General features: G+C 42.5%; 1 protein-coding gene across 3 annotated transcripts; it reads right to left on the reverse strand.

Annotated features, from left to right (window-relative positions):
* Nucleotides 1-181: 181 nt before the first annotated feature.
* LOC5508694 (TRIO and F-actin-binding protein) lies at nucleotides 182-19,269 on the reverse strand. Of its 3 annotated transcripts, XM_048733811.1 has the most exons (14): nucleotides 18,958-19,269; nucleotides 15,173-15,321; nucleotides 14,645-14,965; nucleotides 13,766-13,837; nucleotides 12,983-13,111; nucleotides 11,867-12,136; nucleotides 11,053-11,291; nucleotides 10,411-10,634; nucleotides 8,403-9,096; nucleotides 7,862-8,264; nucleotides 7,604-7,819; nucleotides 3,721-5,308; nucleotides 2,420-2,698; nucleotides 182-1,644 (listed from the first exon to the last, which is right to left on the reverse strand). In XM_048733811.1, exons 1-14 carry the CDS (start codon nucleotides 19,078-19,080, stop codon nucleotides 1,363-1,365), a joined length of 4,989 nt encoding a protein of 1,662 aa, XP_048589768.1. In that variant the 5' UTR covers nucleotides 19,081-19,269; the 3' UTR covers nucleotides 182-1,362. The 3 variants fall into 3 exon arrangements, with proteins under 3 accessions (XP_048589768.1, XP_032233360.2, XP_001629253.3); XM_032377469.2 differs by having other exon boundaries at nucleotides 7,604-8,264; XM_001629203.3 differs by lacking the exon at nucleotides 13,766-13,837 and having other exon boundaries at nucleotides 7,604-8,264.
* Between the last annotated feature and the right edge of the window lie 111 nt (nucleotides 19,270-19,380).

A 19,380-nucleotide genomic window follows, 5' to 3' on the forward strand; every position in this document is an offset into this window, starting at 1 on the left:
AGATCCTGGCGGACACAATTTTTTAAGCAAAGAATATATAATTTCCCCCTCCCCTCCCATGTGAGATAACTACGCCCACCACAGCCGAAACGCCAGAATCTACCCGTCATCTCCTTTTTCTCTTTTGACTAATTGAGTTTATCACTTATAAGTCACCGATTGTAACACAGATAAACTAAACTTCAGTTTTCTGATTCCCTTTATTTGTGTGCAGGTCTCTGCACTACTTCCAGTCTCAAGCATCTGGTGGTTTCTATTAGTACACTACAAGGCTGATCTATGGTTAGTTTTGGACTGTTTTGCTCTCTTTTAATCTTTGCGTTACAACTGGACCCCTCCGCATCTAAACGAGATCAAGCAAGATGCAGGTTTTCACCCGTGAGGCTCTCGTAGCACAAGATTATGGCTAAAACTTTTAATTGAAATTTAAAACCGCCCACGGCGTATTCTCACACTCGCTATTTTGACACTCGGATGCAGAGCTTGACTTGCTTTGCGTGATAAGATGACTGACGTGACCCCCCTAAAAGAATGTTATAGCAAGTGTCATTATGATAACCAGTAAGGGACAAATCCCACCATGCACTTGTGGGCGGGGTACACGGTGTATTTTAAAAGATGACTATTTCCCAGTGTGCTCTGGGAGCGATGATTTTTGGTTACCAGGCAATATCATGTTAGTCCACTCTCTACTTAGTCTGAAAGTCACGTGATCAAGCCTTACCGTTAAAATTCTCAATATTTACCCTTTCTGTTGCTTTCAGTAGGCAACAATTTCTCAAGCGTTTCTCAAAAATTTCAAATGCATAAAACTGTAATGTGCACCAAAATTTTAAGTTAATCTAAAAATAATAAAATTGAATTGAGACATGAGTTCATTGAACAGCTAGGCCGAGAGTCAAATTAAGGCCATAGTTACTGTAGAAATCTCCTCTAGGTCCAAAATAAGCTAATAAATCACAGATAAGCCCTATGGAAGGCTCAACTCTAACACTTCTTACGGATATCCATGCTCGAGGATCCAGCGAACTTTGCGGGCGCTCCCAAAGGTTACCCGCAAAGTACGCTAAAGCCTCGAGCATGACGGATATCTAAACATTTCACCCATACACGACAGCGCTCTAAGGTGGGTGTCACGCAAGTGTCCTCCTGTTGTCACGCCAAAATTGAACCCTAACGTCACTCCAGGTACCGATGAGGTTCCGATGACGAATCGATGAGATACCGATAGCCTGATGATGAGGTACCGATAGCCTGACGATGAGGTGCCGAAAATTCAAAGGTAGACACAATCTTGTAGGGTAGCCTTGTATTCGGCCAGCCTTAACCACCTTCCGCGTGTTTATTTGAAAGACACTTTTTCTAGTAACTGGACAAGCTGGTAGCACTCCAGTCGATCTCGGTGGTAGTGAGAGTGTTAAGTCTCTCTTCGCCCATCTTCACCTTGTCTCGGATCTCTGCGTGCATCAATGCTAGCTGGGTCTTCATGTCGATGTAGTACTGGAAGTCTGCGAATTCCTCCTCGTCCAGGTAGCTTTCTAGGAATTTAGAGACCACTTCCCCTCTTTTGTCGTTCACCTCTTTGATTTTGCACGCTTCTTCGTACTGGTTCTTCACGTATTCTATTTTTTCTTGTAAAATATCCTAAAAAAGGCGAATCAAAGGACTATATCATTTTATGGACATGATTCAAGTACGGTCCCCATACCAATCACAACAGAACATGCTTTAAAGCCCACCAATAACAATATAGCATGGCTCAAAGACCATCGATCACGACATAACATTGCTCAAAACCCACCAATCTCAGTATCGCATGGCTCAAAACCCCCAAGTCACAAGAAAGCATGACTCAAACTCCACCAATCACAAGAAAGCATGGCTCAAACCCCACCAATCACAGTATCGCCATGACTCAAAACCCTCCAATCACAAGAAAGCATGGCTCAAACCCCACCAATCACAAGAAAGCATGTCTCAAATCACACCAATCACAAGAAAGCATGTCTCAAATCACACCAATCACAAGAAAGCATTGCTGCTCAAACCACACCAAACACAAGAAACATTGCTGCTCAAATCACACCAATCACAAGAAAGCATGGTTCAAAACACGCCAATCACAAGAAAGCATGTCTTAAATCACACCACATGAAAGCATGTCTCAAATCACACCAATAACAAGAAAGCATTGCTGCTCAAACAACGCCAAACACAAGAAAGTATGGCTCAAACCCCACCAATCACAAGAAAGCATGGCTCAAACCACGCCAAACACAAGAAAGCATGGCTCAAACCCCACCAATCACAAGAATGCATGGCTCAAACCCCACCAATCACAAGAAAGCATGGCTCAAACCCCACCAATCACAAGAAAGCATGGCTCAAACCCCACCAATCACAAGAATGCATGGCTCACCCTCTGTTGGCGGTCGGCTTCCTCGGACATATCCAGCTCGCTCAGCGTCTTCTCGTATCGGTGCATGCGCTGTGTGAGCGAGAGCAGAAGCAGTACAATCTTGTTTAACTCGCCCGTGAAGCGCTGGTACTTCGCGAACTCGGAGGACGTGGTCTTGCCCTCCACCAGAAGGGTGACCTTGGTGCCGAGCCCCTCGTTCTCTTGAATCTCTTCGCTGATCTCGTTCATCTGGGACTTGAGATCCTCGATTTTACGCTTCATGCTGTCAACCAGCTCGCACTACATATTAATTAATTGATAATATCTTTTATATAAACAAATCCATTATATTAATTATATATTACCTAATTACAATGCTGAATATTCCCTACTTGGCACAACAGTGCAACCTGGATTTTACGATATGCCTCGGGAAAAACGTTTCGTAAAATCTAGGTATCATTGTATAGAGAGATGATTGAAAATACCGATTTTAACATTAAAAACACTGTATACTGTGTAGTCAACAGACACGATATACTAAACAAATTCAATGTTATTTAACAGATAAAACGAAAATAAAAGCGGTGAATAGAAAGGCCCACGAGGCGGGTGTGGTGAATAGAAAGGCCCGCGAGGCAAGCGTTGGGAATAGAAAGTCCCGCGAGGCGAGTGTGGTGAATAGAAAGGCCCACGAGGCGAGTGTGGCGAATAGAAAGGCCCACGAGGAGAGTGTGGTGAATAGAAAGGCCCACGAGGCGAGTGTGGTGAATAGAAAGGCCCACGAGGCGAGTGTGGTGAATAGAAAGGCCCACGAGGCGAGTGTGGTGAATAGAAAGGCCCGCGAGGCAAGCGTTGTGAATAGAAAGGCCCGCGAGGCAAGCGTGATGAACAGAAAGGCCCGCGAGGCGAGTGTGATGAATACAAAGACCCGCGAGGCGAGTGTGGTGAATAGAAAGGCCCGCGAGGCGAGTGTGGTGAATAGAAAGACCCGCGAGGCGATTGTGGTGAATAGAAAGACCCGCGAGGCGAGTGTAGGGAATAGAAAGGCCAGCGCGGCGAGTGTGGTGAACAGAAAGGCCCGCGAGGCGAGTGTGATGAACAGAAAGGCCCGCGAGGCGAGTGTGATGAATACAAAGACCCGCGAGGCGAGTGTGGTGAATAGAAAGGCCTGCGAGGCGAGTGTGGTGAATAGAAAGACCTGCGAGGCGAGTGTGATGAATACAAAGCCCCGCGAGGCGAGCGTGGTGAATACAAAGCCCCGCGAGGCGAGCGTGGTGAATACAAAGACCCACGAGGCGAGCGTGGCGCGCGTAACTAACCTTCTCGCGGTCCAGCTGCTCCAGTTTCGGGCTGACCATGCTGTTGGGGCGGCTGCTGTTGGGCGTTGACAGGTTGGAGCCCTCGGAGAAAGGACTGGAGAACCCTCGGCTAGTCTCCAGGCCACTGGAGCCCAGCCTCTCGTCGCTGGTGGGAGTCGAGGTGATGACGAGGGGCGGGGGAATGCCACCCCTGTGCCCCCTTCCAGGGGTGTGGTCGCTTGATGTGTCCGAAGTCGGTCGTTCGGGGGAGATCGGCAAGAATTCTCGCTCTCTCTGAAGTTCAGATCCGATGCTTGTACTGATTTCCACTGGAGGAGGTGATTTTTCTTGTATAAGTGATGAGCGGTCTTCAATCGAATCACGTTTTTCTTTTTGGAAAGACGTTCGATTTTCTTCTTGGAAAGACCGTCGATTTTCTTCTTGGAAAGACGTCCCATTTTCTTCTTCGAAAGACGTTCGATTTTCTTCTTGGAAAGACCGTCGATTTTCTTCTTGGAAAGACCTTCGTTTTTCTTCGTTAAGCGATTCTCGTTGTTCTTCCGGCGGAGATCGCTGCTCGTCGTGAAGCGAGGACCTACAGCTGCTCCAAGCCGGCTTGACTAACACGGCTTCCTTGTTGCGTGACATGTAGTCACTGTGAAACGAATGGCGTTTGTGTTCGTCCGCGAATCGCTTGCGTGACTCGTTCATCACGCGACTCAAATACTCTTCCCTGCCGAAGCCCCGGTCACGACCACTAAGGTCCTCCATACTGCGTGACATCTTGTAAGCGCTCCGTTTTTTCTCCTGCTCCGGTGTCAAACTGTGCATTGGACGCGATGACGTCATATCCGCTGCATCATTCGACCTATTACTGGGCCGCTCCCCGAGGGTAGCCCCTGTGGGAGGTCGCCGCTGATCCCGTGCGGGAGAGTACTTTTCACTACTGAACGAGTCATCCTTGAGCGGTGATTCAGTCTTTTTTTGCTCAACAGTGATCGCCTGTACAATTTGCGTGCGAGGGCTACACTCCCTCCCCTCCCTCCTATCCTCCATGACCTCCCGTGGAGGAGTAGGTAAGGGTAGATTGTCATGGGAGGTTTCAAGGTCATCACTCACAGGGGGAGGGGGTGGGAGGGAGTCCTCTAGAGCTGTGAAAACCTCATCCTCGCTTACAGGGGGAGGGGGCGGGAGAACGTCTTGCTGGATGACTTCTAGAGGTTCAGAGGATGCGGGTTTTACGGGCGAATCTTCGCTCATCTTTTTGAACAGCTCTTCAAAGAACACTTCTTTCTCTTGCTCAGTGGTGGACTCAGATCGCACTACGCTCTCGTCCACCGGCCCGACATCCGAAGACTGTTTCGGCGAAGTGGTCACAATCACTCGCTGTTTCGTGAACGAGTCGTCGACTCGTCGTAGCGGCTCCGACGGCCTATCGAACTCGCGAACCATGGACTTGACCCGAATCGGGTCAAAGGGTTCTCTATCTGGAGTTTCGTTGGGTTTTTCTCTATATACAGGCACGATAGGTTGCTCTTTAGGCTGTTTCTTTGGCAGAACTTGGGGCGGTATCTTGGTGGACTTGCGATCTCCCTCTAGGTCAGTATTCCTAAAATAAATCAGCCCGTGTTTCAGTAATAATCTCACAGCATGATTTGCGTAGGTTATTTGTTAATTCATGTACTAATAAAGTCATGAAAACCTCACGATAAAGCAATCTGTGAGCCAGTCATGCGAGGAATATTATATCAAAGGGATTATGCTAACAAAAAGCCATCGCGAAGAAGGGGAGTTTGTGTTGCACATTCATAGCAAGATAATCCCGAAGAGCAAGGAATGGGATGTCACTCAGCTTAGCATGTCCCTTGCGACGGCTCAATAATGCAGCGCATTTAATGAAAAACAAACGGAGTGTAGTAAACAGATGCGCGTCGAAATGCCTCACTGACTGTCTTTGTGATAACGATTTAAACACTCAGACAGCACCCATATATGCTACTTGGGCTAGATAGAAAATTGCTATGTTCGCAAGTGTCGATGCACGAACCAGGTGTGCGAGAAAGAGTTAAGCCTTCTGCTTGCCTGTCTGTAGTAAATAACCCGACGGGGGGCTGAAGCGATCACAGGCTTCGAGTATCGTAAACAGTTCTGCTCTGCAGTTTAGCGAAGCACGGAAAATAGAAGTGAACCCAAACAATTCAGTCAATATTGGTTTAAGATACCCGATAAACCAATTATCCCTGGAGGTGTTCCCCCCTCGTTTGTTTTGAGCCTATGACGGACAAAAGATCACGGCGTAGGCAACAGGAATCTGAAAATTACCTCCTGTCGATCCCTTTGCCGAGTATGCATAACTGCAGCTCTCCGGTCGCTGCAAAGCTAGCGTTGAGCCGGAGTGAATCGTTCAAACTGACGGCCATTGAGCCTGACAGCCCGATAACTCGACAAGCCGTGAAATGATGCAGTGCAAACAAGCTACAGAGCGACACGGCGCATGACCTTACTGAACCAGCCAATCAAAAACGCACTGCAGTACTTAGTTGTATTGCAAGTATTATCAGACTGTTATTGATTGACGAGACACGGGGGTCAATTGAATACCTGAATGGTACGAAGCGGAATACTATGACCGAATGAGCAAAATACAAAACAATAAATACATCCGTGACGAGCTTGCGTGCTTAATCTTATAGTGTTGAGCGATATATAAATAAAAAGGTGATGTTTATATGCCACGAGAATAGGCTAAAGAACTCAAACAGACATTTTCTTTTAAAAAATGGATAAAAACTTGATGCACTTGATGTCGAAAAATAAAGACGAATGCTCAAACAGATAAGAAAAACTGTTAAGGTGTCAGGTTGGATGTCATTATTATTTTCGTTCACAGCAGTTCAAGGCGACTAGAGATGGTCATTGCTAGTCTTAGGCATAGTTCAGACGCCGTTTTTTTTCCAAGTTCCGTTCCAAATGTAAATACATGCACATGGTGAAGAAACAGAAGAAAAGCTCATTACATACATCCACGGGTACCAGGGCGTCGCGGACAGCGGAACGAGGCGCGAGAGCGAGACGGCGTAGGGGGAGGGGCGCTTCTTTCTCCCCTCCCGCTCCTCCCCCCTTCCTCCTCCGCCGGCATTTTCCCGCCTCGTTCTCGCGTCTTCCAACTCGACGCACTGGGTTTCCGAGGATGATTACATACTGTAATATTATTTCCATAGTAATTTGAGGTCGGCGTTTGCCAGGTAAGCCCGATCGTTCCGAGTACTGGTAAAAATTCAACGTAGTATTGATTAGGGCCGGTAGCGCTAGGAAATTCTAGTTTTATTTTGTTCAAATGTTTGTTTACAGCGCTTATAATGTTGTAAAAATACAGACGTTTCGAGGCTACTGCCTTCATCATTGTCAGACACAGGCAGTAGCCTCGAAACGTCTGTATTTTTACAACATTATAAGCGCTTTTAAACAAACATTTGAACAAAATATACCGTTCCGAGGTCAAGTTTGACTGGTTCATGAGTTAACCTGTCTAACTCGGTGAGGTTAAGTTCTACGTGGTATTATCCATGAGCCGTATTCAATACAAATACATGCAAATGAAGATGAAACGATTAACTCGATTCATTTATATGACGTTTATAAGACATTAAAACTTAGTATGAGAGAGGCACTCATATAAACCGACACCCGACATAACTTGTGTAAAGATGCAAACAAGACAGATAAGTAGATAATACCACCCTGAAATAATGTAAAGGAACACCGGATGAATACCCAAGAGACCTATTAGAAACATACTTCAGCATTGATAAACTTAGACCGAAATTTCCTGATACACATGCATGAAAAGTATTCTTTTCCTTACAACATAAATGCGAAACTAGAAATGAAGAGAGGAACTTACGGTAGACGTCTTATCCGATCCGCTGGTTCCTGTGCTTGATGTGATGTTGCCTGTGCATTATGTCGAGTTGCCGGTGATTGTGGCGACGAAGTCCACGCATTATGTCGAGTTGCCGGTGACTGTGGCGACGATGTCCGCGCATTATGTCGAGTTGCCGGTGACTGTGGCGACGATGTCCACGCATTATGCCGAGTTGCCGGTGATTGTGGCGACGATGTCCACGCATTATGTCGAGTTGCCAGTGATTGTGGCGACGATGTCCGCGCATTATGCCGAGTTGCGGGGGAATGAGGTGGTGTTTGTTGCGCAGTCGAAGAAAGTTGCGGCGATGTCTCCGAAACACTTTCCGAGTGTTGCGTGGTCGCTTGCGCTGTCTCCCACACTGCCACCTTGCTTGTCCGCGGTCTGAGCTGACTGGTATCGGGTCCTTCGTCTATTATGGGCTGAGGGGCGTTGTGCTCGAAGCCCTTGATTCTTGACTGTACGGATGGCGGCGTGACATCATTGTCACGCGTGACATCATTGTCACGCATCAGTTTCTGGAGTATGTTGGTGTCCTCAATACGACTCGGCCCAGTATCCGGCGGCGAGCTCTTTACATTCGACTGGTTTTGGACGAGAGGGGTCTGGATACGGCTGGTAGCACTCTGGGGTCTTTTTGCTGGAATTGGGAAAATCAATTAACGTTAGCGTAACTTTTTTTCATCAGACCACAGAATGTTTGGTCCACTGGGCCACAGTGATGACTTGTTCTAAAAAGTGAAAAAGTCATCGTTTGTGCCGATGGTGATGACCTCACCTTGATAGCTGCGCTGTGAATCTGGCTGGAACTCTACGGATGCGCTCCTGTACACGGGCCGGTTATCATCCGGACTACCGGAGGCCATAACGCAGTACGATGTCCGGGATTCGGTCCCATCATACGACGAGCTCGACGAAGACCCCCGATACGAGCGCCGGGCCACACCCTTCTCGAGGGGTGCACTCGTGCCCCTATACAACAGGTCGGAGCTGGGGATGGCGCGAACAGAGTACCCCATGGTTCTTTGCGGGTTGTCTTGAGGGTAAAGGTAGCCATCTTGCGGGCGATCCCGAGGGATTGAGTGGCGATCCCTTGAGTCCCGCGCGTCAGGAAAACTGGGTTGCCTGTCCCTAGAGCCGTGATGCCGATTCTCATATCTGTCCCGCGCGTTATTGTCCCTATCCCGCGGGTCATTGTCCCGATTCCGCGGGTCATTGTATCTAGCCTGCGGGTCACTGTTCCTATTCCTCGGGTCGTTGTTCCTACCCCGCGGTCTTTCCCTCAGTTCGTCGTCATGACTACGCGGATCGTGTCCAGGTGAATGCTGCGCAGGCCAAGATTGTCTGTCCGAGTTTGTGCCGGACGTCCGACTATTGTCCCCTAGATGGTCGCTAGGCCACGACTTAGAGGCCACGTGACGGGGTGGTTCTTGAGTAGGATCAGGCGGAGATGATTCGTACGAGCTCACCACCTGAAAATAGGAAGTTCATCAGACTCTGTTACCCCAACTACATCCCTATAAATCCTTATAGATTTCTAGTACAGTTCTTGCAGTCTGGGGATATCCACCAGTTAAAGACAGATAAATACAAAAAGCCCAAATAGTTGCGTTCGTGAATCACAGGAATGAACACAATAAACCAAAAACTGGAATTCGACTCTGCTAAATTATCGTCTGAAGAAGTCGAATTCCAGTTTTTGGTGCATTGCACCAGTTAAACAGAATATTCATCAGTGATCGTGTTAGTGCATAAGCGGTCATGTGATGATGCCTTTTGCACACTAGCGACATAACGACATAAGTGCGCGCACTCTTATGGTCGTATGTTCAAGTGTGAAGTGTTCAACATAAAGACATAAGCCCGACATAACGACATAATAAGTTTTTCTTTTGTGTCGTTATGTCCTTGTCGTAAGAGAGCTCGCCCTACTGTAGTTATGTAACTAGTGTGCACCAGGCATAATGCCATTGTCACGCCAGGCCACGGTCACGCTACAAGATCAGTTATCCTATAGTCATCAGTTATTCTACAGGAGTTTGACCCACCTGTGGAGTGTAACGACAGGCCACGGTCACGCTACATTTATACGTTATTTCACGGTTGGTGAGCGAGTACGATTTTTATTTACGAGTTTGTTTTACACAACGAGTGAATAAAAATCGTAAAAGCGAACTAACCGTGAAATAACTTATTTATTATATACATACCGAGACTTAAAATGAGCAAAAAGAACTTTCAGATATAAAACATTTCATTTTGCATGTTACTTTTCTTCTTGAGCAAGAGAATGAAGTTTTACTATGAAAATTGAATACAAAGCGTTCAAGATGGAAGACAATAGACACTGACACTGTAGAGGATTATGTAGAAAGTCTTAAAAACAAGTATACACCGGGCGAGATGTAACGCTGTCAAAACTCTATCTTACATCACAGTCTCGTGCGTGACATTAGCGAGACAGATTCATTTCAATGTAAGTTTCTGTCTGTCTTCAACTGAACCGTCGGTCGAACAGCCAAGTCTAATAAAATGTTATGTAAGCTTATTATAAATTTCTTAGTATGTATATAATAAATAAAATACAGCATGGAAAGTGATTTGTACAATTTTTACTCACTCGTTGTTTTGTCTCAAAAGAACTTTCAGTTTTTATTCACCCGTTGTTTTGTATCAAAAGAACTTTCAGTTTTTATTCACTCGTTGTTTTGTATCAAAGAAACTTTCAGATATAAAGCATTTCATTTTGCTTGTTACTTTTGTTATTCTACAGAAGTTTGTCCCACCTGTGGAGTGTCACGCTTTCCGCGCGTGCGGAACGAAGTGAGTAGCTTGGACTCGCTGCGCCTGGGGGGAGGGGCGGGGACGGATCTTCGCGCGCCGTCTGTATTTGCCATGTAGATGTTATCAAGGCTAGAGGTGCTTGAGCTTACTGATAGCTTGGTTGAAATGGGAAGACGAACCTCGACGCCACGGGGATCCGCCGAGACACGGGCTCTGTTCCCCCCAGCTAGTATAGCGAATACACAAGTTAGTTTGGAAGTATTCAGAGAAGAATACAGAGGATGAATCAACAAACAATGGTGGGCGACTCCAATTTTTTTGTTTCTATGGAACTGCTTCCGGACAGTCGTTTTTCTTTTCACGACACTGTACAGCACAACACTGTTATTTAGTTACATACAATGGTCACACAAGAAAAACAAGTTAGTTATTAGTTATTACAGTCAGTAACAATATGGTCTGTTATATCTTTTGATCGTTTGACACAACCCAACTCTGTTGGAATGAGAATAAGGCCGTAGCCAACAGAAATGAATGTACACTATGTAGACCAAAAATATTGAGACATATGTTTACTATCTGGACAGACATAGAATTTTCTGGACAGACATAGAATTTTCTGGACAGACATAGGATGGCTTTACCTGGAAGAGAGGCTGTCTTCCAGAATTCATTAGCGGGCAAACTCTTGCGGGCAGGTTTATTGCGGAGAAGGTCAGAGGAGCTGAACCGGTCAGGTGGAAGGGGGGCTTGGAATGTACTGATTTCAGGGTGGGCCGACTTCCCCTCTCCCTTCATGGTGGTAGCAACCATGACCCCGTAGGAAGGTCGGCCACTGAAGCTCTTGCTGCGTGAGAAGTTCGATTTGTTCTGCTGCTCTGGTCTGAGGAAAAATATGTCATACAAGAGTCATGTCAGGGCTTGAGTCAAGATTTGTTCTGCTGCTCTGGTCTGAGGAAAAATATGTCATACAAGAGTCATGTCAGGGCTTGAGTCAAGATTTGTTCTGCTGCTCTGGTCTGAGGAAAAATATGTCATACGAGAGTCATGTCAGGGCTTGAGTCAAGATGTAAAAAGAAGCCTGTTTTCAAATGTTTACTCAATGAAATAAGAGATGCCTTAGAACTTAGGCTGGGCTTTTGGAAATTTGATACCTTTCACATCCCCATTGACTGTCAAAAAGATGTCTTTTCTAATTAAAGAATCACACATCATCTTGGACTCCTGCATGTGATGCCTGCATGCCCCTCTCACCCATCAGCGAATCCTAGCTATACACGTGCCTGAGTAGCCACAGTTATGCAAAGTACTGTACTTGTGAAAGCTAACTTTAAAATCATCAGTGTTTGATGGTATTTAGCCTGCCAGCAACCAAAAAAAAACTAGAAAACTAGAAATCTCAGCAGCTTGCAAGAGTTACTGAAGCTATTAACAAAAACAATCAGGTACAATGCATACTTATTCTCTGAAGGATTTTCTTGAGCTTCAAACTGAGAGCGTGCTTCATTGACAGACAGGTTATGATCAGGGGAATCACTTGCTTTGTCATCTCGCAGCCATTTTGCAACTAAATCCTGATCGTTACTGCCCATGGAATGATGCCCTGGGCGGGGCGGCCAGTCAAGATGCCGCCTCCTAGGTGACTCCCAGTCTTCCGCCCTTTCCACGACAGGTGGTCGCCGAGCAACTGGACTCTTGTTTGGTGTTGTTCGACTGATAGGACTGTGCCTGTAGATTAAAGCCAATGATTAATGTTAGTGATACAAGGCTTTTACAATGAAAAGACTCCTATGACGTTCGAACTATACAATGAGTGCATACTTACTGCTATGATTGCTAACATTTTAAGATTTTGTAACAGGATATTCCTTTCAATGTGAAGTAAAAAAAAAAAGTGTGCCTGAATATGGCTCTTTAAGGTCTAATTTCCATTTTGCGAAAATGTAAACAAAGGTTTTCCTGGTGATTACAAAGGAGATTCCAGTTAAAGCGCAAAAAAATCTGTGTTTTGAGGCTCTGAGTGTTTCAAATATTCCGCACTCAACAAAACCCTAAGCAAACAAAACATTGTAAAATCTTCTTTCATAGTCGCCATTTTTAACGCACATCGACCATGGTTACCTTAAGCTCTAAGCTTTTCAAAATATTCCTTTACAATACAAAATAAATGCTTATAAATAATGCCTTGCTTAACATGTCCACAAAAATTTAAATACATAAAAATAACACAATTATCACATGCAAAGTTTCCTACTGTACACAAAGATATGCCAGGGATGGTGTTGACTTGACTAAAATTACACTTTGTTTAGCTTTTTGCTTGAATTACATTCCATCAAATTCAATTCTCTATGACATAAGTAGTAACTTACTTAGGTATAGATTAAACAGCGTCACATTTTCATGGAACTCGGAATAAGACAGATTTTGTGCCATTAGAGTGCAATTTATTGCCTACAAAATTGAATAAATGAAAAGCTCAAACCCTGTTTACTGTGGAACTGCTCAATGGTTGTATCTCAACCAAACCAGAGACTCTGGTATGCCATTTAATCCAAGCGTTGTACACCCTACCTCTCATCATCTCCTAAGCTTGAGCTACTGGATGAGATGTTGGTGCTAACAACTTTGACTTTCTGTATCCTACTGGGTGAGGTGTAGTGGCGGCCATGCAAATGATGCTCATCTGTTGATGTGGGACTCCTGGCGGGGGAACACACATTTACATTTCATTTCTGGAAGCATTGAAGAATTTCCAGCTCAAGGAGGATCTTAGCTAAAAACATTAAAGGGGGACCGGCAGTTCCCAAACGTATACCCCCCTCCCCACCCAACACACAAATTTACAAATGATAGAAACTTTCAATCTTCAATTACTCAAAATATTCCTTATGTGGAACATGATTCTAAACCCTAAAACAAAATCTCAGGCAAAAATTCATGTAAAATCAAAGGATAAAAATGTCATACTAATTACTGAGTATGACCCCCCTTCCCTATCCCACCCATTGAAGTGCCAATTGTAACATGCAATGGCATGCTGGTTACAGTTATTATAAAGATTTAATTGCGAGCTTTTATTGCTTTCTTTATGTATGATTAGTCAATTAAGATAACTGGCCCCTCTGGTTCTTCATATGCTGATTAAGGTTATTGTGCAGATTTATCACAAAGTATCTTTACCAAGTTTAAGGTGCATCAATAGTCCAGATTTTTTTGAACATGCAATGTGTATACTGCTCATGCTATTAGTTTAATGCAATTGTAGCATGCTATGGCTAAAATGTTAGAGCAAGGTGTCTATTGTACAATATTTAAGGCAAATATTTTAACAGTCTCTATTTTAGGGTGGTTTACCGATGATGTTCATTCCAACTTCGTGCTCTTTCATGAAGTGTGTTTATAATCTGCCGGTGTTTTGAAGGCACACTGCAGAATGGCAAAAAAATGTTTAATAAAAGAATGATTAAGAGAGGATTTATTTTAGAACTTTGAGCAGCCCACAGGCAAATATCTTGTAACTTCCATGATTTTACATAGTTTTAGTATATAGCTTTGGATTCACCAAAACCTTTGGTGCAGCTTTGAAATGTCCTGGTATAGATTTGAGGTAGATTTGTGATGCCCATTAATAAAAATTGCTCAATATTCTTTTGGAGTTCATCTTTATCATTAATTATGTTTAAATAAAGGTGATAATGCATGAGCACAGAATGGAATTATTTTTTTAAAATCTGTGAGCTACTGTTATTAAGACTGGGACAACATACAAAAAGAAATCTCTAGATTTTACAATGGAGCCTTCTGGTTTTCCTACAGGAGCATTCTCGCTGAAATAAACATTTGACAAAACTGCCAACAACAGTGCTTATTCAACTTTCCAGTTTTTCAATAAGCAAATTTACATGTATTCTGCCACAGCGAAGGCGTTGCAGTGAAATCATGTTCAAATATTAACCTAAAAAATAACCAACAGGTTTCTGAGCTGAAGAGTTGTATTTAAAAAAATGACATCCTCAATGACCATAAGGACTTTTGAAAGAAGTAATGAAATAGATTTTCAGAGTTAGATTTTCAAATGAAAATCAAAACACTGGTTTACATATCAAGGGATAATTGCATGGAAAATGACATCAGAAAAGTTCATTCTGAGACTATAAACTAAAAACAAAAAACTATGATTATTAATCTACTGTATATCACATATTCAAAGTAAGCAAAAGACAACATTCTTACATGGGTGTGTCATCGTTAGGACTCAGTCTGCCGTTGGTTTCGTCACTCATTGTCTCGTTGTTGATGTTGCTTCTGTTTTGACCCCAATACATGTCCAGCAAATTCTCATTAGAAGCACTCAAGTTGTAGTCAGTGATTTTCTGTTTTCCACCTTTCGAGTGTTCTGTCACCCTGGCAAACTTTTCTGGGTCAACAGCGTACGTAGAGAAGAAATCAGTAGGAGAGGTGGCGACCTCTAAAGCTGTGGGGTACAGGTTTGGCAAGGGGTGTTGCTGGTGGATATTTTGGGACATCCCATTGTGTCGGACGTCTGAGCTACCTCTGTAAAATATCAAGAACAGTCAAGGCACACTTCCTTGCAGTTAAAATACACAATATGTAAAGACCTATATAACATGTTCTATATTTAGTTCCATAGCCTAATAGTTGTAACAAGTATTGCAAATAATTCATTTGCCATATCTGAAATACCATATAAAGGCCATGCTTGATTTGGTTGTGATTATGGGTAATCAAGTTTAGGGGTACCTTTTAATGGTGAGCCTAACACTCTGTCGTGAGCAACGGATCTGTTCAATTGCCTCAGATCTTGCAACACATATCATTCCATTGATGGCAACCACTTCGTCGCCGACATCCAGCACTCGGGTTTGGTCAGCCTTTCCACCGGGGGTGATCTGGAAAATTCAATTAACCCAATTAAAACAATTCTGCAATATCAACTGTACAGATGCAGTATCAAGCCCTTTTATCAATTATGATGTTGTCAATTATTTATGTTCATATAAAAGAATGATACATTAATCATTCTTTTAAATATAAAAGAATCACTAATTAAAAATGCATTACAATGACGAGAACCTTCTAAAGAAAGAGGAACAGGCTTTTTGCTGCCCAAATAATTCCTTTGTCTCCTTTGACCTTAATCAAGCATTGCACAATGTCTATTTTTGACTGCATTCTCTTAGCTATGTTATCATGAATATTTCCTTTTCCTAATTAATTTGTATAGACGCTGCAACATTTGTTTGCCTTGCCTGGGACAAATAATATCATTTACTTTTTTTTCTTGATAAAAAAGTAAGAACGAAATAATTCAAATGGTGCAACACGGGTCAGACATGATGTCTGTTGATAGACAAGGAAAATTCCTAAAAATTTGTTAGCCTTTTTGTTTATCTGGCCAACTTTTCTAGTGTGGCATCCACTGCAAACAGATTTATAGTGGCAGTATATGTGTACAGTGTAAGTATTAGCTTTTTATTCTTCCCTTATCAACTACATTTTAAGGGTCAAAATAATATTGAACCTAGATAAAAAGATATCTGTCTAGTAAGGTATGTGAATTTTAACTCAACAGTATGCCCACATAAACACTCCAGGGTCTTGTAGTCTTACCTTAAGTTAATAAACAGATTAATTGTTATAGATAAAAAGATTAACTGGAACATACCACTTCAACACACCACAGAACACAATATTAAGTCATCATACATCTCTAGGCTGGGTTATTATATCTGACCTTGCACTTCAGTGGCACTGGGTAATTAGCATCTTATAAACCAAACCCTACCATTGCGACAGACACTGGTGTTATCAACCTTTCAATAGCTAAACGTTTGGGTATTATATGGTGGTATCAGCAGAACATAAACATGAAAGTCCCTGTACTATATTTATTTTCTGTCACATTTTCATTGTATTAGAAAAGACTGTACCATCTTTATTGAAAATGCCTACTGTACACTCACAAATGTCAACAGTCTGGAGAAGTCCATACCTCAGTCAGTCACATGTGAAGTAGAAATTCTAGACATTTGTTTATTTTTGTTAATTTTTATTTAGGAGCAACATAAAATCTTCCAATTAGATATGGAATCTATGTGAAAACCTACGAGAAAAAAAGTTAAGTTGCACTGCACTGGTTAAACCAGCAAAGGTAAAAAATTCAACTAAATACTAAGATTGTTATACACAAGAACTGGAAGAACTATGAACTGTAAAAAATATATCCATGTAACATAATTCAATTATTTCAATTTGTGCAAGTTTAAAATTTTGACCAAGTAATACTCTGCAACCCATACATGGTATTATCCATAGTTTAATGCAATCTAATGTGTCCAAAAAATCAAATGTCTATTTTTTAATTAAATACAGAAAAAAATAAACACTGATAGATCATTTTATTTTTCATGATGTTGCGGTTAAAAGACAGGTCCTTATTTTACAATAATTACAAGTGCCTTATACAGACATTGCAGAAAAATTGAATATCAAGAATGTCTAGTGAGTCCTTGAGAATACATATTATAAATACAATTTTCAAGGGTATGTTATTAGCAAGAACATACATGCGTGATTTTGTACATTTCCGTCTCAAGTTCTTTAATCCAACGTGTTGACTATAGCGCCCATATTGCACATTTTTGCGATGGTTGTGATAAGTATTCTCAAAAAACAACATTAAAAACAATAATACAAAGCAAAAGTTGGCCTTGCTGGCTTGCTAATGGGACCTAATCAAATTCAATTAGGCGGCTCATGAGTAAGGGATTTTAATAATTTCTTGGGGCTGTGTAAATACAACGCTTCGGTCCCAAAAGCTCTGACTAAACAGTGCAAAGTTTCGAACTCACGCGGACTGGTATTCTATAAAAAAAACTGCGAAATGGTATTCTATATTTTTGTAGAAATGATTGATAAAATTCCTTTGTGATCCTCAACAGATAGTTGAGTGTTTAATACTTGGTTAAATTTCTTAGTCTTGTCTTTCCACAGCTATCTTTTAAATTTCTCGAGTCGATGCAAAATTCAAGCACAACAAACAATAGGATAAAATTTCTCCAGATATGCATAGGGTGGCTACCTTTCGCTTTTTTGTGATCACAAGCCATGATTTGCTCAGGAAAATGCATAACTAATATAAAATCTCACACATTTAATATGAGTTAGCTTCAGTTGTTTTCTCGAGGTTGAGTATGATTATCGTCGGAAATCTAAACGGGAATGTAAACCATAGTTTTACCAAACAGCTAGCTATAGTTTCACGGCCACGTGAATTCTATTTTGACAAACTTCTTGTCGGTTAAACTTCAATAGCTTCCAATAAAATCACTAATAAACTGGAACTTATCAAATACTGTGGATGAGTATAGGCAATATCGAAACGACAATAAAAGTTTGATGGCGTTTTCAGCCTGGTATTTTAGAAGCACGGATGGCGTTCAAATCGAGTGGATTCGATTGGAAATGTCATGTACATATGGGAGCGAATTTTGATGAGATAGGACAGTAAGAGTTGTCCAAAATGGATGGCATACCATGCATAGCTCGGGGATAAAACGACCCATGATACATGCTGTGGCAGACAACAGAACAGGCGAGTTTTGGACACAAGTCCGTTCAACCAAAACAAACGATAAAACTAGTGCAAGGTAGAACTAGCAAAGTTTGCAGTGCAATGTATGAGTTTCTACAAAGGAAAAAGAGATGCTATGAGTGGGATAGTTATTTTATATGAATATCATTAATGTTTGCGGTGGAAATCTTTGTACAGAAACAGAAAATAAAGTTTTGTTATCAAGTCATAATCCAACTCGTTTACTCTATCAGGCCGATGGGTCAACTTAAACCTCACTTAACATCACTCAAATTTTTCCTCGAAAAATCAAGATTCTATGGCTGTTTAGAATTTATCTATAAGAGCTCTAACCTGAACAGATTTGCCGGTCATAAAAAAAATTTGACTTGACGACAGAAACGACAAAAATTGTTTCAATTTTGGGACTCCTTAGCCTGGCAAGTGAAAATAGAGCCAGCTTAAAAGAAAAGCCATCGATTTACTCTAGCCTATTATCACAGGAACTTCCTACTGTGTGGAGACAGATAAAAATAGAGCCTTCTAGACGGCGAAATATGCCAAAAATCGTGGTAACAGCACTTGTTTACTTCGTTAGGGAAGTTGAATAGTTCTCGCTAGACGCGAGCAAACTTTGGCACTGCCATTTCCTGAGGCTCGTTAAAGTAAACACAACTCCGATATAAGTAGTATCTCAGCGAATGTAGCGTCGTTGGTGGTTTTCATACAGCTATGGATTACTATAGAATGATTAGTTTCAATACTTGATAGCTTTCCACATCGTTTAAACGACTGCTTCTGCGAACTGGTTGCACTGAATTCATGCAGAACTTTTTCTGACTGCACAAGATAGATTGGTTTCTGGTATGTTTCACAAATGCAACCGGCAAATGCACACAAACCGAGTCTAACGACCAACCAACCTCACAGGCACAAAAATATGAGAGCTTACCTTCGCAACCCTTAGCTTGGAGTTGAATTCACTGCCTCCATGGAGAGTAAAACCCCACGGTGAGCCACCGGAGAGTTGAATATCGAACGTTCCCTTGTCATTCGCAGGCATCCGGGCTTCCATTATTCTTTAACGGCACCCTGTGAAAGATTTGACGGAACAGCGGCCATGACAACACATTGAAAAACAGGCTTTGGCCGCTTTGAGGCGATCGGTTAAAAACAAAGTTCTAAAACTGCGCAAAATATGTACATGCTAATAACGCTTGGAGTTGATCATTCGTTCGCTTTGCTAAAATTATAATCACACACCCTTGCGCGAGGACGAGGCTAACAAGACCGCTGACACATTGAAGTCTGTCGCACTACATATTACAAGCGTTTTGATTGGTAGAAGCATTTGAGATTCTCAACAGACTAATTG

This window comes from Nematostella vectensis, chromosome 10 (assembly GCF_932526225.1).
Source record: "Nematostella vectensis chromosome 10, jaNemVect1.1, whole genome shotgun sequence".
Lineage (NCBI taxonomy): Eukaryota > Metazoa > Cnidaria > Anthozoa > Actiniaria > Edwardsiidae > Nematostella > Nematostella vectensis.

What these genes read in the sequence shown, in the direction of transcription:
- LOC5508694 (XM_032377469.2), bottom strand. Translation starts at nt 19,080, where the DNA reads ATGGAAGCCCGGATGCCTGCGAATGACAAGGGAACGTTCGATATTCAA. An exon ending in AGTTGGAATGAACATCATCG is followed by an intron (nt 13,112 to 13,765) that starts GTAAACCACCCT and finishes TTCCCCCGCCAG; the next exon opens with GAGTCCCACATCAACAGATG. An exon ending in GAAAGCGTGACACTCCACAG is followed by an intron (nt 9,097 to 10,410) that starts GTGGGACAAACT and finishes TCCTATTTTCAG; the next exon opens with GTGGTGAGCTCGTACGAATC.